The sequence below is a fragment of the Branchiostoma belcheri genome, unplaced genomic scaffold, assembly GCF_001625305.1.
Source record: "Branchiostoma belcheri isolate BF01 breed outbred unplaced genomic scaffold, Haploidv18h27 scaffold10, whole genome shotgun sequence".
NCBI classification, from domain to species: Eukaryota; Metazoa; Chordata; class Leptocardii; order Amphioxiformes; family Branchiostomatidae; genus Branchiostoma; species Branchiostoma belcheri.
The window spans coordinates 5,089,715-5,109,510 of NW_017802380.1; the positions used below are offsets into that span (position 1 = coordinate 5,089,715).

Sequence of the window (19,796 nt, forward strand, 5' to 3'; positions counted from 1 at the left end):
ATTTCCTTTTTTGCGGTGCACGTGGCGGGGTTTGCACATAGCGAGTTCGATCCCGGAGAGGAGCTTTTTTTAATTTCTTTTTAGCAGTCGCTGTTTTGCTTTTAACACTCAAAAACTAATTGTTAAAGTCCCGACGTATGAGTTTTTCAAATTTTCTTTTTAACATCCGCTGTTTTGCTTTTTTTATCAGATGTGTTTTCTTCTTTAAGTGGTCTCGTACCAATTTCATCAACTTGGGTAATATCATTTCAACAACTTCTACCTCAATAACGGCAGTAAAACCTTCGTCAGCTGAAATGTCAGCTTTTTTTTAAAAGCACTTGTTTTCTATTTTTTTAGTTATACTTATAACTTATAGTACTCAGCCTTAGTAGAAGCCCTTTGCAGACCTCTTTTTACAATGTCAACATAAGGTACAATCTACTTTCTTTTCTCAATGTTTCAAATCCGTCAGTAGAATCAAATTTGTATTGGCCCTGAACTCTCATCTTATTATGATGGCTAATCCCTAAACTTGGGAATACACATTGTTATGTTTTGCGCTGGGTTATTATGTAAAAGAACAGCCACTGGTCTCTTCGTGATCTGTCAATCTTTTTCTTTCTATGGAAACAGCACAGTAATTTGCAGTGTAGACTTTGCAGTTCAAATATAATTTCATAGACTGAGTAGACAATCACAGAATGACTCGGCCTGTGTGTAACTGTAAGTATGGTAGATAATGGGCATATAGAAATCATATGATAAGTTTCTGAAAAAAATGAGCATTTTAGTCTAAAGGTAGCTTGAAATTTGATGCCGGATGCTTGATAAAAGTGCAGCCATGTCTTTGGATTGCTATAGGCAATCATATTACAATAGTACAGCTTTGTTGAAGCTTGAGAAAGATTGCATGCTCAAGATGGTTTCCCGGTTCAAAGAACTCAGAATTTGTCTGTCTGTGAACAGAATATGGCTGGCTGTTCTGATTGATTACTTTTGAGACAAACAGACCCCGGAAATGAGGGATTTTCCTTCAGGGAAATGACAATTATAGTGCTGGAATTGAGCCACTTCTCGATGGTAACGTCATTTTGCGTAGAGACTGAGCTGCAAGGACATCATAACAGCTTTCAGGTTCTATTCCCTGTTATTGATGTCTGTTTGTGAAATATACCAGAAACTGATCAAAACATAGGTACAAAGATATTACTGATATATTTATAACATACTACTACAGTTGTTGATAAGATTCTTTTGTGACATTTACTTGAATTTATCCCTGAGGTATATAAACATCCAGGTGATCAAGCATTCTTACATTGAGGAGGCCTTAATAACACTGTATTTACTTTTTTTCTTCTTACTTGAGAACATACTATGGTTACCAATTTTTGGTGGTAAATTTAAATCAGCTCTTGTGCTTGGGAAGAAGTGTCATATATTATGCAATTTAGTTACTAATGATATTAATAGCCCATATTGTGAAGATATTGGGTCATCAAACACTCGTTTTTGATGTGTTGGTCTTAGGGCTCCCAGCTGGGTTATCAGCATTGACATTTAACAACATTTAGGAAATACCTTTGATTTAGGCACGTGGATAACTGCAGATCCCAGATCTCTAACAGTATGAGTCATCTAAGGTACCTTACAGGTCATTTCAGGCCATCACTTGGTTTGCTCTAGCTCAGCTGCCAGAAATGACTTGTGATATTACCTTAGATGACTTATAATGACACTGGTGCCATTTGTCTGCCTTCGGTATGTGCTGACAGTACAGTGTTACCTTAGATGACTGTAATGTTACTGATGATATATAACCACCCTTTGGCTGGCTGTGGGAGAATTTAAGGTAGCCTACAGAAAAAAAGGAAAGAATAATTGGCCAGGAAAATCAGTCTGCGGGAAGGTTAATTTCGCATTCTCCGTGTCATATTTTTGCTGGATGTGCCCATTAGTGATGATAGCTCAACATAGCTAATAAGAAATATCATTCGAATGAAAGCTCATCTGTGTTGGTAGAATACATAGTTAAAGAGTTTGACTTGTTCCAACACAATAAGGAGAACTCACCATAAATTTTCGGCTGATCCCGTCAACCTTCGTCAGATTTGTGATGCAATCGCTGACTTTCCGGAAGTCGGAAACGTGATGACGTCAGGAGTGCATCAAAAGTGGCGGGAAGACGGTATCTCCCACCATCACGGTTCAGAGAGGGTTGGTGGGCCCTGATGTAAACTGCCTCCTTCACGCCTCTCACAAAGTAATCCTGCTCCGTATCTAGAATGCGCACCTTGTCCAATGTAACTGTATGTAACAGAGACATACATAGGGGAAACAGAACGGTCTCTCAAGACTAGATTTCTGGAACACAGGCGCCCCAGTTCAAACACATCGGAAGTGTCGCAACACATACACATCGAGTCCCCCGGACATACAGTTACATTGGACAAGGTGCGCATTCTAGATACGGAGCAGGATTACTTTGTGAGAGGCGTGAAGGAGGCAGTTTACATCTGGGCCCACCAACCCTCTCTGAACCGTGATGGTGGGAGATACCGTCTTCCCGCCACTTTTGATGCACTCCTGACGTCATCACGTTTCCGACTTCCGGAAAGTCAGCGATTGCATCACAAATCTGACGAAGGTTGACGGGATCAGCCGAAAATTTATGGTGAGTTCTCCTTATTGTGTTGGAACAAGTCAAACTCTTTAACTATAAGAAATATCATTGATATCAACTTTGTTAGATAAATAACACAAGACAATTGTTTGAGAAAAAAATGTCGGTCATGGCATGCTACAACTTGATAGGCATTTGATAGATAGATCTTTCTGTACTTTCTCTTTACTTTCAATGCTATGTGCTCCCAAGAATGTGAAACAGGTAAGCAAACATCCCCCTCTTGCAGTTGTAAATGGTACTGCAGAATGCAGTAGATCTTCAGCTTGTCTGACAATTTTAGCCTCAGGCAATCCTTGAGTGGCCATACACAAAGCGTTTCCCATGCTGCATGTGATTCGGCACCACCAGATTTGAACTGGTATATGGGCCATCCATCATGCTAAAGGCTTACTCCAGATTTGGTGAAAGAAATAAATGTTGCGGAAAATTAAATCAGGCGCGGAAAGTCAAATATTGCACAGCAGTCACAGCCCTCAGTCAAAATTACTTTGCAGCAGAGGTTTGGCTTTCTGCTTATTTTTTACACAATTCTAGGCATTTTTATTGGACTTTATTTTTTTGTACATGACATGATGTATCTTTTTCTTCACTCCCACTCCGATTGGCAGACAGATGCTGCCCTGCCAATTTGATACTTTCTTGCAGCCACCCAATGGTCTGGTTGGAGATTAAGAATGTCCTATTTTTAAAGCCAAAGTGTTGTTGCTGCTTGAATACAGTATTTGATAGTTTGCCTTTCTTAAAATATTTTTTTTCAGTGAGATATCACCAAAAGTGATACAAAGATATTGAAGATTATTGTGTTGCCATCCCAAGCAGATGTTGGGATGCAAGATTGTAATGTTTCAAATGGCTGCTGATCCTAAACATCATACACATGTACACGTTGAATATTTTCAACTTTGCACTCTCCAACTAATTGCCGTTTTCTTTTGTAGTCTAGTACAAAGTTTCCTTGCCTGGTTACCAAACCCATTTGTAGCTCTTCCGTTTTTAGAATCTGCAAAGAGGACAAAAGAGACCCGGACGCTAAAACAGGTTTGGTAACCAGTTTTAAGTTCCATGAACGAAATCCTATTTTTCCTTGTTTGTAGAGCCTCTGAACTGACTAATGTTTAACAGCTCAAGGATGGGATTGATAAAATGTTTGCAGTTAGGCCTCACACCCCATTGACACTAAGATTGCCGTACTAACAGGGATTGTTGCCTTGTTGTTACAGGGTGAATGACGAGGGGAACAGGAAACCATGTCTCAGGGCAAAGAGGACCCGGGCCACAACACAACAGGTAAGATCAGGACATGGCTCACTTGTACTGTATGGGCCAGACATGCCAATGACTTCATTTGGAAGAGCACGGTTACATCAACAGATTATGATACATTGTTAAGGTATTAAGACGGACAATCTGAGTTACAGAGGGGTAAGAAATAAGAACATGTGTAAGAAAAATAATAAGCTTGCACTCTAAGAGAAGGAATCCTTTCAAAATTTGTTGACCATTTTTAAAAAGTTTCTGAAGCAGGTAAAGGTAATGTAGAGACACAACTATATTAAAGAGAACAAATTATTTAATCCTTAAACCACCCCCCTTAAAAAATTGGCCACCCCGTAACTTTGGCGTAAGGTGTTTGTGAGTTGAAGAAGAGGATAAGAAGACAGGTGTCAAGAAAGGTGTCTGCTGTAGGTAAGTTCTTACTAAAAGAAGTGTAGAAACCAATACATCAGTTAAAAACTTGAAGGTTAAAAAGTCTTATTAAGGTGGTAGAGTTTGGCTGAGTTGTCATGTGTTAGTACATTTGAAAGAAAGTAGAAGAAGCAAGGTGTGAAGAAGAGTTTGTATACAGTAAGGTTTTTATTTGATTAAAAAAAAAACTTGTCATCTGTCAGTTTCCCAGAAAATTCGCCCTCCTTTCTTTTCAATGCTATGAAAATGCGATGTGACGTAAGAAAATAGTACACCAGAGAAGACCTAGTCTTTGCCAGACTATGGAAGTGGCTGGAAAGAGTAGAAATTGGCAAAGTAGACAGATAATATGCCAGGGGATGCGGAGTTGGTCTGCTAAAGGAATACAGTTTGCCGCTTGACTTCTCTGGCATGATTACTCTCTATTTGGCCAATTTCTACTCTTTCCAGCCACTTCTCTGAAGCCTGGTAGAAGCTATAGAAGACCAGGTCTTGCATGTTAAGAAGCTGTTATTGATGTAAGATGCTTCAGGCTCCATGTAAAAGAGGTGTACACGTTACGCGTACAGTGCTTTTCGATTACGCAGCTGCCCCATAAGGGTCTGTGGGTGTGGGCGGAAGACTTGTACCAATCAAACGCTGGTCACCCTTCAACATTACAATATACCAACCTCAGTAGAATATTGCTGGTATTCTATTTTCATCATTGGGCTTTACAGACAATTATAACAATTTAGTAAAACAGAAAGATTGGATTAAATTGTTTAGTGTATGAGGGGTTGATTGATAAGGCATTTGTTTGTTTATTTCAGGAGGTATGTTTATGTGTCACTACATGTATTTAAATGCTCTACAAATGTTCTACAAATTAAATATATCTCTGATGTTCTTCTTACAGTCCTAAAATCATCCCCAAAAAGTAACATCTGTTGGAAATGTAATGAAATATCGCTGCACAGAAATTAGAAATCTGAAGGACCTAACTGTAATGCTCTGTAGCAAAGCAGTTTTATTACATAGGGGTGTAACCAAAAGCAACAGCCCTGTTGTCTAACACTGGCCCGTATATACATTGTATGTTTTATCAATCAATTCTTGCAAAATATTTTGTAGAAAGGCAATGGATAGACATAACCACACTACTCAGACATTTTGTCATGATATTAGATTCCAAAGAACTTGAAAATGGCACATATTGTTTCTAGCATTGTTTAATGAATGATGGTATTGATGTTTGGCCCGAGGTCAGTAGTTCGTTTGGGAATCTGACCTGAATTTCTATTATGTCTGCGGACGTGACCGGTATGTTTATCTATTGTCTGCTAAATTGAGAGAAAAATTGCCTCATCGCTAAGCTAATAAAGCTGCCAATCAACCTGAACATACATGTATCGTCTATTGCAATCGGATTACATGCAAATGATGGGCTCAAATTTAGACTAGTGGAGCACACTGCAATCTGACTGATTAATGACATGGCCTTGTCAAGCCTAATTCTTTAATCCATTTATCTTTGGTATGACAGTAATTTACTTGTTGGCTTCCACATGATTTTAGTAAGATAAAAGAAAGTAGAATATCAGAGATTCCTTTTAGTCAGATAGGATGTCAATCATTTTTAATGGTCCAAAGTCCATTCAGACTGAACGTTTGTTTCTCTTGATTGATTGAGTAGAATTTATGGGGGCTGATAAAAACAGAATGGTTAACAAAGATTAGTTGAGCTAATTAAAATGCATTAACTTATCATGCAAATTAAGTAGGTCAGTAAAGGTGACCTAATGCTGAACACATCATTGAGGAATTATTGGGATCCTGACTCAAGAGCTGCTGGCCAGGGGCATACATGTGTAGCCATAGAAGGAACTGAGGCATTTTCTTTTTCAGGTGGGTCCAAAAGCTGACATTTCTACTTTTTTTTATATGATAACTTACCGTACCAATACCATTAGATGGCAGTTGTTTGTGACCGGGAAATTGATGACCCTTGACTAAATAATTGGAACATGATGCATGATGCAAAAGTATGATTTAAAACTCGAAACATGTACTACTAGTACTAGGAAGACTTTATAGATAAGATTCATTGAAGACCTGTCAGGGTTTTTTGGCACCCTGAGCAGTTGCAATAAAAGAATGAAATTTTCTTCCAATAGTATTTCATCTTGAGTATTGGCTTGACCTGATAGCTATCGGAATCAGAAAGCTGTGTCCTTGAAAAAGATAAGGACAACAGTGTCTGCATTGTAGGCTAACGAGAAGCTAGGCTTGGCTGCATTTCAGGACAATGTGAAGGACTTGTATATCCTTTTATCCATTTTTGTTTTCGGGGTAGTATAGCGAATGGAAAGTGAGTTACAAATCAGATGGCACCCAGGCTACATTTGTACATACTGTCAGTGCATATGTAGAGAAAACAGTTCAATTGAGCTAGCCATCATGTACTTGTGGCTTATTTCTATGTTGCTTTCATAAATCTGATGGTCTCTCTTGAACTGGAGACTGCTAATTGTGTACTTTAACAAATGTTACTTCTACTGGTAGCAGACAAGATGAAAAGTGCATGTATACAATTGTTATAGATTCAAAAACCCTACTAGGACTACTGGTTCTATACAAGTGGACACATTATTGTGCATCTTGACAATTAATGACGAAAAATGCAAATTGTGTACTTCAAAATGTTACTATTAGCAGACAAGATGACATGTATGTCATGATTCAAGAACCCTAATGGTTCTTTGCGACATTTGTACATCTTTGTAAGATGATGCTAAGAAACGAAATAATGACGATGTCAGACAAAAGCCAGGTCCACCATCGAAGCTACCAAGCCCCAAAAGAGTGACATTTCCTGTCAATTACTAAAAAGATGGATGGACTGAAAGCTCATCAGAACATCGTTAGAGTACCTCTATTGTCAGGACCTCCATTCTTCAGACCATCTGTCATTGTGTGTAACAAGGCATGTAGAACAATGGAAAGGTCATACACTCATGTCTGTCGTCTAGATGTTGTGGTTACCTACTGCTGTCTGAGATCGCAGGACGTGTCAGTTATTTTTTTAAAGGTATGTACAAGGTCTTGGTGTTCTGGCATTTGGAACTTTGTTGTTGCATGATGGTTCAGAACTTTGTTAACGTTACTAGATTTGGTAAGTTGAAGATCCAAGGTGGTTAAAAATGTTGTTAATTGCCTGTCATGAAAGATATTTGAACGACTTGTAATTGCTCTAAACAGCTTTTTCATAATGATGCTTTTGCAGTAAAAAATCTTTTTCCTGATACTAGTATGCCATTATGTATGCCATGTGTGATTCCCAATATGTGAAGTTGATTTTATAGTTAAATTTGATAATGTATTTATCTCTGACAATATAAGTGACTTTCTCTTCAAGATTCACAATTTTGTTTATTCACTAATCTTATTTACTATAGAAATGTTGTTTTTTATCGTAAATAATAATAGGATGGAGGATGTTTTCTTCTTCCTTACATACATGTAGAATACAAGGTATGTATGTACTGAAGGTCAGTCACTGTGTTTGGGGATTCGTATGAACTCAAATAGAGACGTCATGATATTACACATTGATTTTCTGCCATCTAAAATCCATAAAAGTATCACTTAAGCCATAAACCAAAACAAACCTGAAATTATTTTATCCGTGGAGTGGTCTATGAAATATTTAAGATTTGTTTATCAGTTATGACAGTGATTTATAAGCATAGCTCAATGAATGATATATAGGAAAACAACATGCATGTGATATTACAGGGTATTATATGGTAATCGGGCATACAATGACCTAGGTCAGGGTCGGTAATGCATTACGGTGCTACTTGCAGCAAGTATGGATTTTCTGCTGAAATGTCAGTTTTTATATGGGCTGTCTCGTGCTGCATAAATGTCGCATGATGTTTCATAGACCTATTCTTCATTCAGCCTTAAAGGCCAGATCTGAATGCCAGCTTTCCTGATTCAGAAAACAATACAGAGCAAAGTACTCTGAATCACAATTTTAGCTTCAAGCATTGCTACTTTGGGTACCGGTAATTGATTTTATTTTACTTTGACTGTACATTTGTATGTGCAATCAGAAAAATTATGGTACGCATTATATCTTGCCCTTTAGTTAATTCAAAACAAAAAGCACTGAATTACAGTTTTAGCTTCAAGCAGACCTATTTTGGGTTATTATTTTTTTATATTTACTTTGACTGTATGTGCAATCAGCAAGATTACCTTATAATAGGCTATTATATCTTGCCCTATAGTTCTTTATGACATGTAATGCTGCTTTTATCTTCTATGTCCTCGGTCGTAAATTGAATTAACAATATGTGCCAGGTATTTCTTATCATGCTGTGCACATTTTGCTACGGTATCATTCACACAACAACAACTGTGATCATGCTTCAGCCTTTTTTTTTCATGAAAGGTGTTGCCTCCTCGGCACGTTGACATATAAAACGCAGCGACAGCGGGGGATCGCAGGCGGCCTATCAGTCCCCTGCAGTTCCAGCCGGTCCTGCTGCTGCTAAAACCCCCGGCTGCTAGACCTCATTAGTATTCAGCAGGGTGGTGTGGGGAGATTACAGGCGGGGAGAGTAAGAGGAGGTTATTACAGCGGCTGCACCGTCTTCATGAATGTGCATGCACGGGTCTTCCTGAAGGAAGTATCTCTCACCTCGCGCCGCTGTAAACTGCCGTCCTCAGTCCGTCTTTTACAATGAGCTGTTTTAATTGCTGCAAGTTCCGACGTAAGTGCCCGGGGAAAAAGTGAAGTGGTGGAGTGTTTCTAGTGGCATGATGTCCATTATGTACATGTTGTATGTAGGACGATCGGTTAATGTTCACTTACCTTGTGTGTGTGTGTAGTTTATCATGCCAATATTGTTTGATACCCGGCTGTCTTTGCCCCTATGTAAAGTGTGTGTTTTCTGTAACTGCAAACCCTGACATTGGTTGAGTCTCATGACTAGCACAGTGGTTTGGAGATGTGTGTAAGGTTTGCCTTGTGGGCGGGGTGTCGACCTGTGAAATCTGATATGGTAACCTCAAGAGGGTTAGGGTAGATATACTTCACAGCGGGGGTTTGCTCCGACAGGACTCTAATCTCCTGAAATCCTATTGCATTAAGGACGGTTCTCAACTAGAAAAATTGCCTGTGGTCCATGACATTAACAGGGATGGACCTGTTTTATGACTCAGTCTATAGACAATGAGACTCACAGTGGACATATATCTGAGGAATGGACATGGAATAACTAGAACTAACAGTTTTAACTGTGTACACATTTCTGAAGTCAACAGATTTTCAGTTGTAATGTTTTCTTTTGTTGTATTGACTTTTTTGTACATATATGGTAACATTTAACTATTTCTATATATTTCACACATTTCGACATTCATAGAATGCAGTACAATTTTTGCATGTACATGGACTAACTCCTATAAATGCTAGTAGTCAACCCGTCATCTTTCGAATCAATGTCATTTTCATTATCATCTTCATTTACTGAGTGTTTTATGCATCTGGTTGCATAGATGTCATTATGTTATTTTTTGTGTAGTCCCCATTTTTTGCCACAAATGGCCTTCCTTCCTTCCTTTCGATTAAACAAATGACAAGCAAGGAAATGTTGCAATTTCATCTCTCAACATCTGCTTGGGGATTAGTATCTGTTGACTGTTCTTTGACGTGAGAATTTTGCTTCAATCTCCGAGTTATTTCCATCTTTATACATCTCCTTTGGGGTCCATTACATTTGCCGTATCAGCTACCGTAAAAGCATTACGCTTCTAGGTCGACCCACATTACCTTTTTATGCTGCCCACTCATTCACCCATGTTAGTGCTATTCAAAACAATTTGCATAATGCTAAGTATAGAAGCTTTTTACAATACTCAGTACACACATTGTATACTAAAAGTATTTTATACAATCATGATAATATCATTATTACAGTACGTAGCATGGTAGTGATGTTCTTTACATTCCAAATCAAGTTAACCTTCTTTGTTAGAAGGTTATGCAACTGCTTATGTCATACACAAGAAAATTGTTACTCAAGCAACGGGATAGATTTCCAGTTGAGTGACAGTTTTCTTGTGCATCTCATACCCTGGATTTCTAACCTTCATAAATGTAACTGCTTCTCTCATAATATTTTCTGATAATACATGTACCTTTCTTTTTACAATCTGTTCTGCTTAAGCAGAGGCCTTAACATCAATCTTTGTATTGGGAATATCAACATGGCAATACATACATACATACAATACACATACACATACACATACACATACACATACACATACACATACACATACAACACATACAAATGTACACATACACATACACATACACATACACATAATTAAATCAGGCAATGCTTGTCAGCATTTCAGATGGCTGTTGCCCTTCCCACAAAATGATAAATCACAAAATATATTGAACTAAGTAAGCCGTGGTATAAACAATTAATCCACACACACTGTACGTGTGACTGTGAGCATGGCCTGCTTCCAGCATTAAAGCATCAAAAGAGAATCAATCCACATAACACATAGATATAACACTGAACTCCTGGAAGAAATTGTAATAAACAATTTATGGTTCTATCCCCTTGGAGTTTATCAGAGCTCCCGTTGTGTTTGGCATTTCCGCAGACTGTTTAGGAGGAGACTATTTCACACCTTGCCGAGTTTGCAAGAACTTCTTTATTAGACGTTCGGCATACATCACACATTATCTTAATGTATCAAAAATTGGGTGTCTGATCCAGGCGCTGTCTCTAATAAGTGTGTTGGGAAACGTGTTAGAATCGAGCACTTCTATTTGTATGCATTATACTCGTGGAGTGTTTCACTTCACTCTGGTGGTTGCATAAGACCCATTGTGGTGCGCGACGTGACGCTTCTACTTTCTGAAAGCTTAATGTGTTTTACTTTTGTTTTCTCCCTGTAGTAAATGGACGTTTTCGCAGCCGGGGCCAGAAGCGTGCAGGGGTGTACGCCTCCTCGGAACAAGAGGACCACATGGACGTAGCGTCAGACGATGACATCTCTGATGGTAGGAACTTTTGTTTGTTTGAACCTTTGTTTATTCATGAGAAGCTCAGATCGGCATAGTACAGGCTGCTTTTCATTGAGATGATGAAGGAAGAAGTCGGGGTCAGACAAAATTAACAAAGATACAGTTTACATTAGTTAAAGTTCTAATAAATATATACACATACATCATCATACATGTATGTGTTAAACACACATTTTTACAAAATACACACCATGGTAATTACATAAGAGTGAGAGCTGTTACTCTTCGAAGGAATGTATTTCTTTAAAAGATCCTTTAACCTTTAACTGCTGACTATCAGTTTACACGGTCAGTGCAGAAATGCATCTTTAGCAGTCTGGTAGTCATACACTCCCACAGTAGCATTCCCAGATGTCTTTTGGGTGTGCACGGCATAAAGCTTTTAAAGAGGTTTCTGCTTGACCACGCAAATTGTCTGTGCTACTTGTTGAAGCTTTGACTTTTTCAGTTTCTCACTATCCATTTATCATATACTGGCTGATTGGAATAAAACTACCAGCGAGCAAGCCCAAGATTGTGCAGAAGAATTTTTTTGGCATCGTAAAATTGAGATTTCTTGCATGTCCCTGGCTTGAGTACAAATTACCAGTGCCAGACATGTCTAATTCTATCTAAGTTTCTAAGACATGTACTCTAGTGCTGTTCAAAGGAATATAGCTATAACATTGTTTGTCAATTTAGTAATCAATTTATACATGACACTGATCAAACATTGAGTTTTGCTTTGATGTCTAATCAATCGTCGATGAAAAATATCAAAGGACCTTTCAGTCATGGCACCAGATGAGAAGAAATTAGTGATCAACTGAGATCAGTACAGTCATGTAACTTGATGAAGTTGATGTACACGGTATGTATGTACTAGTAGTGTATAATGGCAGCCCGAGCTCAATTGGTGACAATGACATATCATAAAATACAGCTCATAATTTATAAAGGTATCACAGGGACTGAATTAAAATAATGGAAAGATACAGCAAAAGTTAAGGATCTTTACATCTTGAAAACAGTGCGCATGTACATGTATGTGTAACACTGTGTAATATATTTATAGATTGTACATGCATATATAATCGTGATGTTGCTACTGTAACAATAAATGAGGGAAAGGATGTACTTGATTTGAACACAGATATCAGATATCTGTGAGGCCAACAAGCACAGTATAGCCCAGTACTTAACCCACAATGCATCACCCTGCACAGCACATACATGTAGCTCATTGACAAAATCAAACCATAAACCAGTTTATTCTGAAGATATGTCAAAATCAAGGACATCCCTTCACTTATTCATTGTTACGAACAGTTAGCAACATCACCCCATAATATACTGCTAGTATATATATGAGTACTAGTACAAGCAGTATATTATGGGATAGGGTTAATTCAACTTGCTACATCAAAAAATATTACCAGAAAATCCATGGCCAGTTTTACTGCCTTCAGATTGCTCTGGTGCCTTTAAATGACTCTAAATTACTGGTATGCTGGGAACATTGCATATTCTGTACAAGATTATATGATATTCAGGTCCATGGTATCTGATGGATTCATTATGTTACACTGTGTGATCATGATATAGGATATGAAAATGCCATACCCAACTTGGCACTCTATTTGCTAGTAGCATGTAGGCAGAACATATCATGCGTGTGCGAAACCACTTTGGCAGAATGTCTCCTATTCGCATTTTTGGGAATGACACTGTCTATAGTTTTCAAATGACGAGGAGGGTATCATCTGCAACCGGCAAAATTCTGATGCAACGTTGATCAAATATCCACAGAAAATTTGAAAAACGGGGTTTCACACGGGCGTAGTATATTCTGCCAACATGCTAGTCTATGTATGGTACTACCCTATCATTTTTCGATCGAAAATTGACATGAATTATTGAGAAGAACGAAGCATTAAACACCTGCCGCCACGCTAAATCTACAATTTTGGTGTTTCCTGTCATTTAGCTGCCCGGAACCCTTTTATCAAGGACTTACAGTGATCAGTTACCAGGCAACATAATGTGGAAATTGGGTTATGAAAGCTTTGATACCCTGATTAAAATGTGGCCAAAGGATCTTTTGTTTTCCTGAGTCTTTCTAAAAAATAAAAGAAGAAGTCAAACCCAGCAGATTTAGGTCAGTCAGCTGTTTAGTTCTAGTCAACGACATGTAATAAATTTTACTTGCAATTAATGCTCGGGCAAGAGTTTGCAACATGTCTACGACAGTGAACCATAATATAATGCCACTTAAAATGTACTGGATGATCTTCTACTCTGTAAGAGAAGTGCTGGCGTCATGCAAGTGGTATCATCTGCTTTGGATAATGCTCTAAAGCCTGTCATTTAGCCGATGTCAGCATGATTTTAGAATGCCTTGAGGTTTCAGAGTACATTTATGTACGGTGAACGTCGGGAGAACGCAATACGTACTCCGTCTTGCAGCACAAAACCCACATTTTTCATATTTTTTGTTGAATAACGTCAACGTCAACGTTGCAGCAAGATCCTTTCTGGCCCAACAGTAGTATATACCACTACAGGGAGTTACTGTTTCACCCCTTCTGAAATAGCTTTGAACACTTTTTGAAAATCTATATTCACGTCCACGTCAGTGCCTTATAATAACTTCATGATTAGTCAAATCGTCTTTTGCCTCAGCCCTTAGCACGGCCCGGCACACAAAATATTATAAAAAGTCACAGGTCTTTAATATTATCTGATCTCGAAACCAATATGAAAACATCACAGTTTGAGTGGTCCAGAGCAGTCTTAACCCCAGTTATTGGAACTGCCTCTGTGTGATATATATGCATAAATGTCAAGATATGTATGAAGTGAAGGTTTTTTTATAGCACATGGTTTTTATGTAGCCCATACTGTAGGACTAGGAGGTTTGGCCTGAACAAACGTACTATGTTGTTGATGTAAGGTCTAGATCAGTGTCCAACGTTCCTGGTGTGGGAAATCCATTACCTAAGGTAGAGTTCTGTGGAATTCCCCGTGACTATGGTTATCTTCTGTGCATCATGGCTCCCATTACAAACTTTGCTGGCGGCAGGCGGGGGGAAACGGTCACGACATTTTGTCTGGAATGTTTTGCAGTTGGTGCAGCTACTGTATTTTACCAGAAATGTCATCATGAAATATCATAATTATAGCAAATACGAATGCTACCATTTTATGCTGATTACTTAGTGGAAAATTTATTTGACATACAAATTTTGCCTTATTGTTCCAATTACTTTAGTGTCTCTGATGAGATGGATGTGGTAAATGCTTTAAGTTCATATAATATACATGTACAACCTAAATTTGTCTTGCCAATTATTGAACAAATGAAATGACAATATTCTGTTAGATGGCAGACGCATTCAACCATCCAGCCAGTAAATGTAATAGAAATTGTATACACTGTGAAATGGAGAGTGAGATTTTCAAGGTGAATTGATATCACTCTGGAGGACTCATCTTCTGGAAATGAATAGATCGTACAGTGAGCATCTGCAAGCCTTTCCACCATGCCTGATGTGATTTTGTTTCATCCCATACTGTGACGGTTTCGTTGAAAATCTTCTCTTTGTGTTCCCACACGGTACATTTAGCATAAAGCTAGGACAATATTTTCCCTGTGCACTTAACGTCAACACACATAATTCTGCTGGGTACTATATAAGACTGTAAGGCTTTTTGGAGAATGTCTTGAACACCTGGATATCTGAAGTGTGCAGACCACGGCAATTACGGATACTGCATCAGTTTTTGGTTCAGTTCATGGGGGTGTTAGGTGCCAGGCAGAATTGAGAGAGTAAGTGATAATGTTCCATGTACACTGCCAAAGATATATGATGTTACCTATGCATACAGATAAGCACCTTTCTGCTGGTACTTTCACACTGGCATTTGCAGTGATATTTTACAACCCTTTGCCTTTTTCTGGAAGTACGTCAATTGACCTATGGTAGAAATGTTGTGTCCTATTGGTACAAATTAAGTGTCAATCATGAGTCATTGATCATAGAAAGCATCTCACTGTACAGAAGGACTACCTTGAACTTGGCCTCTAACCCTAACTACAAATGTAGTTGACGCATGAGGGTGCTTGCGCTAAGTATGGCTGCCACGGTTGATTGACCTTTGGGAGTCATGGACAATTCCCAGAGGATGAGATAAATAGCACTGACATTGAGATACATTAACTATGTCCATGGGGGTTCGTTGTAGGTGTACCTGAACCATTAAGTGCCCAATACAGTTTGGACTGGCTTCACACTGTACAAATTCCATAGCTTGTATATCAGATTCTAGATCTGCCAACCACATTAAAGTATAGAATAACGAAACAAAATTACAGTGGTATTGGCCGCATGTCACACTACTGTCATTTGGACTACTAAAAACCATCATGCAAGGAGCAGTCACGGGAAGAATGAGATATATAGGCAACTGAAAAGATGATAATATCTGACTTCAAATCTACTCCGACCAGCATCAATTGATTCCCTAGTATGCTGGTAAATTGACAAAGCTTGAACAATTCATCAAATGCGTGTGTGGCCATTTGGAAGTATTGACTATGGCAGCTCTGTCTGCTGTAGGGTGTGCAGCATGAAGAATGGGGAGGGTATCAGCAGTCTCAATCTAAATTGCAAAACCTGTAACCCGTCATGCAGTGGAACACATCAATTATGTACTTGGACTTGGTAAGTAACATTGAGAGTCAATTGCAAACCAAAATATACTCTAAGTCTCTCTTAGAGTATGGTGGGCTTACAAACATGCTTCAGGCGTGGCTTCTTCAAATATGTAACAGCATTTTTCTTGCATGCTCCTTCCACTGTCCGTCACTACATACAATAGCTTACATTTTAGTAATACAACAGACGAATAAGTCCCGAAGTGCGACCTTAAAAAAACTACATTGGAGTAGGATAGGATAGCATCTAGATGTTAGCATCTAGGAGCAAATGTATGAAGCATACTGTAAATGCAGAAACCTTTACATATTTTGTGAAGTTTTCACAATGACCTCCTACTGTGAAATCATACACACACTCAGTAACACGTCAAATATGTGTTTTATATAACGTTACATGTAGTTCTACAGTAAGACAGAATTGTTTTAAGCATGAATTCAAAACCTCTTTTTCCTCCTAAAGCAAAATACAATCACTGCAAAATTTAACACATTCACAGTATATCTGGTACACTTTCAAGATTTAGATGATCACTCAATATTGCATTGACGCACATAAGGGGGAAAATTCAGTTCACAACAGAATTAGGCACACTGATACCTGGGCTTAATGGCTAGGGAAAAACAGTAAAAGTTTTCATCTATTCCCCATTGTTTAATTTATCCGTGCCGTAGTTCTTAATAGGGCGTTCCCCCAGGATGGAAGCACTGTTGTTGTTTCAGAAGATGTATCTGTTTCCAGGAAGACTGTAATGATGACTGAAACTTTGGAAAGTCTGATGAAATGGAATAAATTCAAAGCTATTTTCTGCTATTTAATGTGTACCTTTGATGCGTCAGTAAAGGTTAGGCATCCAGGTAATGAGATAAATAAGAAAATTGTTATTCAAGCAACTGGATAAATTTGAAAACTGTATTGTGGATGCTAGTCTAGTTTTCAAAATCAGTATTCTCATGTTTTAGTATCCCTGCATGTTTTATCCTACTATACATGTAGATATTCTAGCCAATATGATGGAGTTTTTAGAATGTATCAACATTGTATGTACATGTGTATGATTGTTTTACTGCTGAATTTTTGTATTTTACAGTTTATTTTATGTGTATGTTCCATTTTCATATTTGAAAGGAATGAACCAGCCACAAACACACATGCATTCATGTTGCAATCATGTAATTTATAAATAGTCATTGTAACTACATATATAGAAATTAAATCCATATTGAGAACAAAGTAGTAATTATCTATATGAATAGCTTCAATAGGTTTGATATAGCTATAGAATATCAGAGTCTTCCTGTTTACAACAATGTGAAAGTGATCTCGAAACGGTTTAGTTCCCTGAAGAGCTATTCCTCATTGGAATGGTTGTGATAGAGAAGACAGATAACATTACCGGTATGTACTGTGTTTACAAGTTCATTGTTCTGGGGAAATTCTCAGACTCTCCTAGCTCGTTCTGACAAGTACAAATGGCTTACATCTCATCCTAAGCACTGTGACCCTGTTCAGTCGTGTGCATGTTGGGTGAGCATCAACAGCCAGGATTTGAACTCCCAACCTCTTGGTCCAGAGGCAGGGAAACTACCCACTGGACTAGGCACGCTACCATGCAATTTTTACCAGCCAAATTCCGCCTTCAGGGCTGAAATGACTGGAGCTGCTTCTCCTTCATTATTTACAGTGTAGGGTACTTTGTGGTGTGAAATATAGGAGTAGCTGCAGGCCAGGATAGGTAGCACACAGTCTGTTGTCATTTTCCAAAACACTGCTGCACTATCAGCACCAAGGACAGCACCCAAGTACATGAAATAGGAGATAGCAGCAGGCAAGGGGAATGACATTGTATGGTCGCTGTCTTCTGTAACTGACAAATTGCAAAAGGAAATTCTGTTAGCTCTAGCATGCATATTTTAAAATATTTTTGTATAATGGCCAAGTTACTAATATCTACTAAATGTAAGTTGTGTATGATAAAAATAGAATTGCAGCACTTGGAATATGTTATTTGTATATCACACATATATTCCATAATATAATCCTGAATGTGTCTTACATTAAAGGTATGATTTTTAAAGCACTGCTAAGTTTCTTACCCAACATCACACATTTCTCAGCCACCTTTTTTAACGATGAATTGTTCCTGTTGTTCTCCAGATGATTGATTTTTTATATTTTTGTTCTTTTTTATTTCTTTGTCTTAAACTAATATGTTTTTATTTTAAGATATAAACTGGTATTGGAAACAGTCTAATCATATAAAAATAAAGATGATACCACAAGCCATCATATAATAATTACATTATCCTCACTTGCTACTACAGTAAATAGTCATATTTAATACTTGTTAAACATGTAACGTTACTCGCTACTAGTAATCTGTTTTAGATCAAAGACATTGCCTGCAGCATGGATACATCACCTAGGGGGAGCCGTTATCACTTTCTGCACACATGAAAGCTCCTTGTAATGACTGCTGCAAAATATCAATTGTAGGATATTTAAGGGCTACATTTGTATGGGCGAGAGACCAAAGCTGATAACGTTTTAGGAAAACTGGTACCGCCTTGTTAGCTAAATTTGTCTCAAGGGGCCTAGGGGGTTTTCAACTGATAATGTTTGTCCTGAAGAAGTAAAAAAGCACAAGTGAAATGTGTTTTTTGCCTTGCACTTTTAGCAGTAAAAAGTAGAGTGGATTCATTTGTCAAGTGAACTGATTTCTACCACACCACATTTGTCCCTCAATAAGACATCTTTAGTTTCACCCCGAACAGACAGCTCTCTGAACTTGGCCTTCACCAAAAAAAGAATGTCGCTCTAGCTGCTCGTGGAACCAAATGCTGCCCCACTTTAGGTCTGCACAGGAGGCTAAGTTTCTATGCCCACACAGGTATTGAATCGTGCCACATGGTTTAACAAGTTTTCATGGTATTAACTGTTATTGCTATGATATTACCATCACCACAGTACTTCAGCAGAATAAATAATTATACCTTATCTTATCTTAGACCTACATGTAGAACATATATGCCAAGAAGAAAATTACCTACACTGCTGGAACCCACATAGTTATCTGGACCTCCATCCCAATTAGCCATGTACATATGTGCTCTGCATCCTCTGCTGCTGCAGTTTGGTAAGGAATCACTAGATGTCCTCATTGTTACTACTGACCACCTTTAAAAACAGAAAATCTCCAAGCAGATCTTTTCCATGTTTTGATAGCTGGAAGACAGTATCACATTTCGTCCACTCAGAGTTCATGATCAAGGTTCATGATGCTGTGTCCTGAACTTTGTCCAAAACACTCAACAAAAATAGATACAAATAGATAGGACAAAAATAGAAATGTAAAATAAGAATTCTCACATCCTGTAGATTAGAATTAACCAGAAAACAACATTTTCATGCTTTTCCTCATTTATTTGAAAACTAGTAAGGCAAGACATTTGGAGTGCGTATTTTTCGGTCATTTAAATTTCCCGCCAGATTGGTGTCTTTGAAAGTCCGGTTTACTGATTCTCACTGCTTATATTAATCCGCGGCATCCAAAAGGCTTTTGCAAGATTATGCGGATTGATCATCTTTCCCTTATCCAGGTTTTGTATAACTTAGGTCCCCTGAGTTTTAAATACCATATTGA

At 38.1% G+C, this 19,796-nt stretch overlaps 1 protein-coding gene across 4 annotated transcripts in view; it reads left to right on the top strand.

The window, feature by feature from the left end:
* The window catches only part of LOC109472175 (cAMP-dependent protein kinase type II regulatory subunit-like), a 43,071-nt gene that overhangs the window by 5,127 nt on the left and 18,148 nt on the right, over positions 1-19,796 (top strand). For 2 of the 4 annotated variants that reach the window (XM_019771793.1, XM_019771801.1), the window contains exons 2-3: positions 3,889-3,955; positions 11,328-11,432. In XM_019771793.1, coding sequence (XP_019627352.1) covers positions 3,916-3,955; positions 11,328-11,432 — 145 coding nt within the window. In that variant the 5' untranslated portion in view covers positions 3,889-3,915. Of the gene's footprint in view, positions 1-3,888; positions 3,956-6,120; positions 6,242-9,018; positions 9,118-11,327; positions 11,433-19,796 lie in introns of those variants that run through there. The other 2 variants (XM_019771777.1, XM_019771807.1) reach the window with 2 other exon arrangements.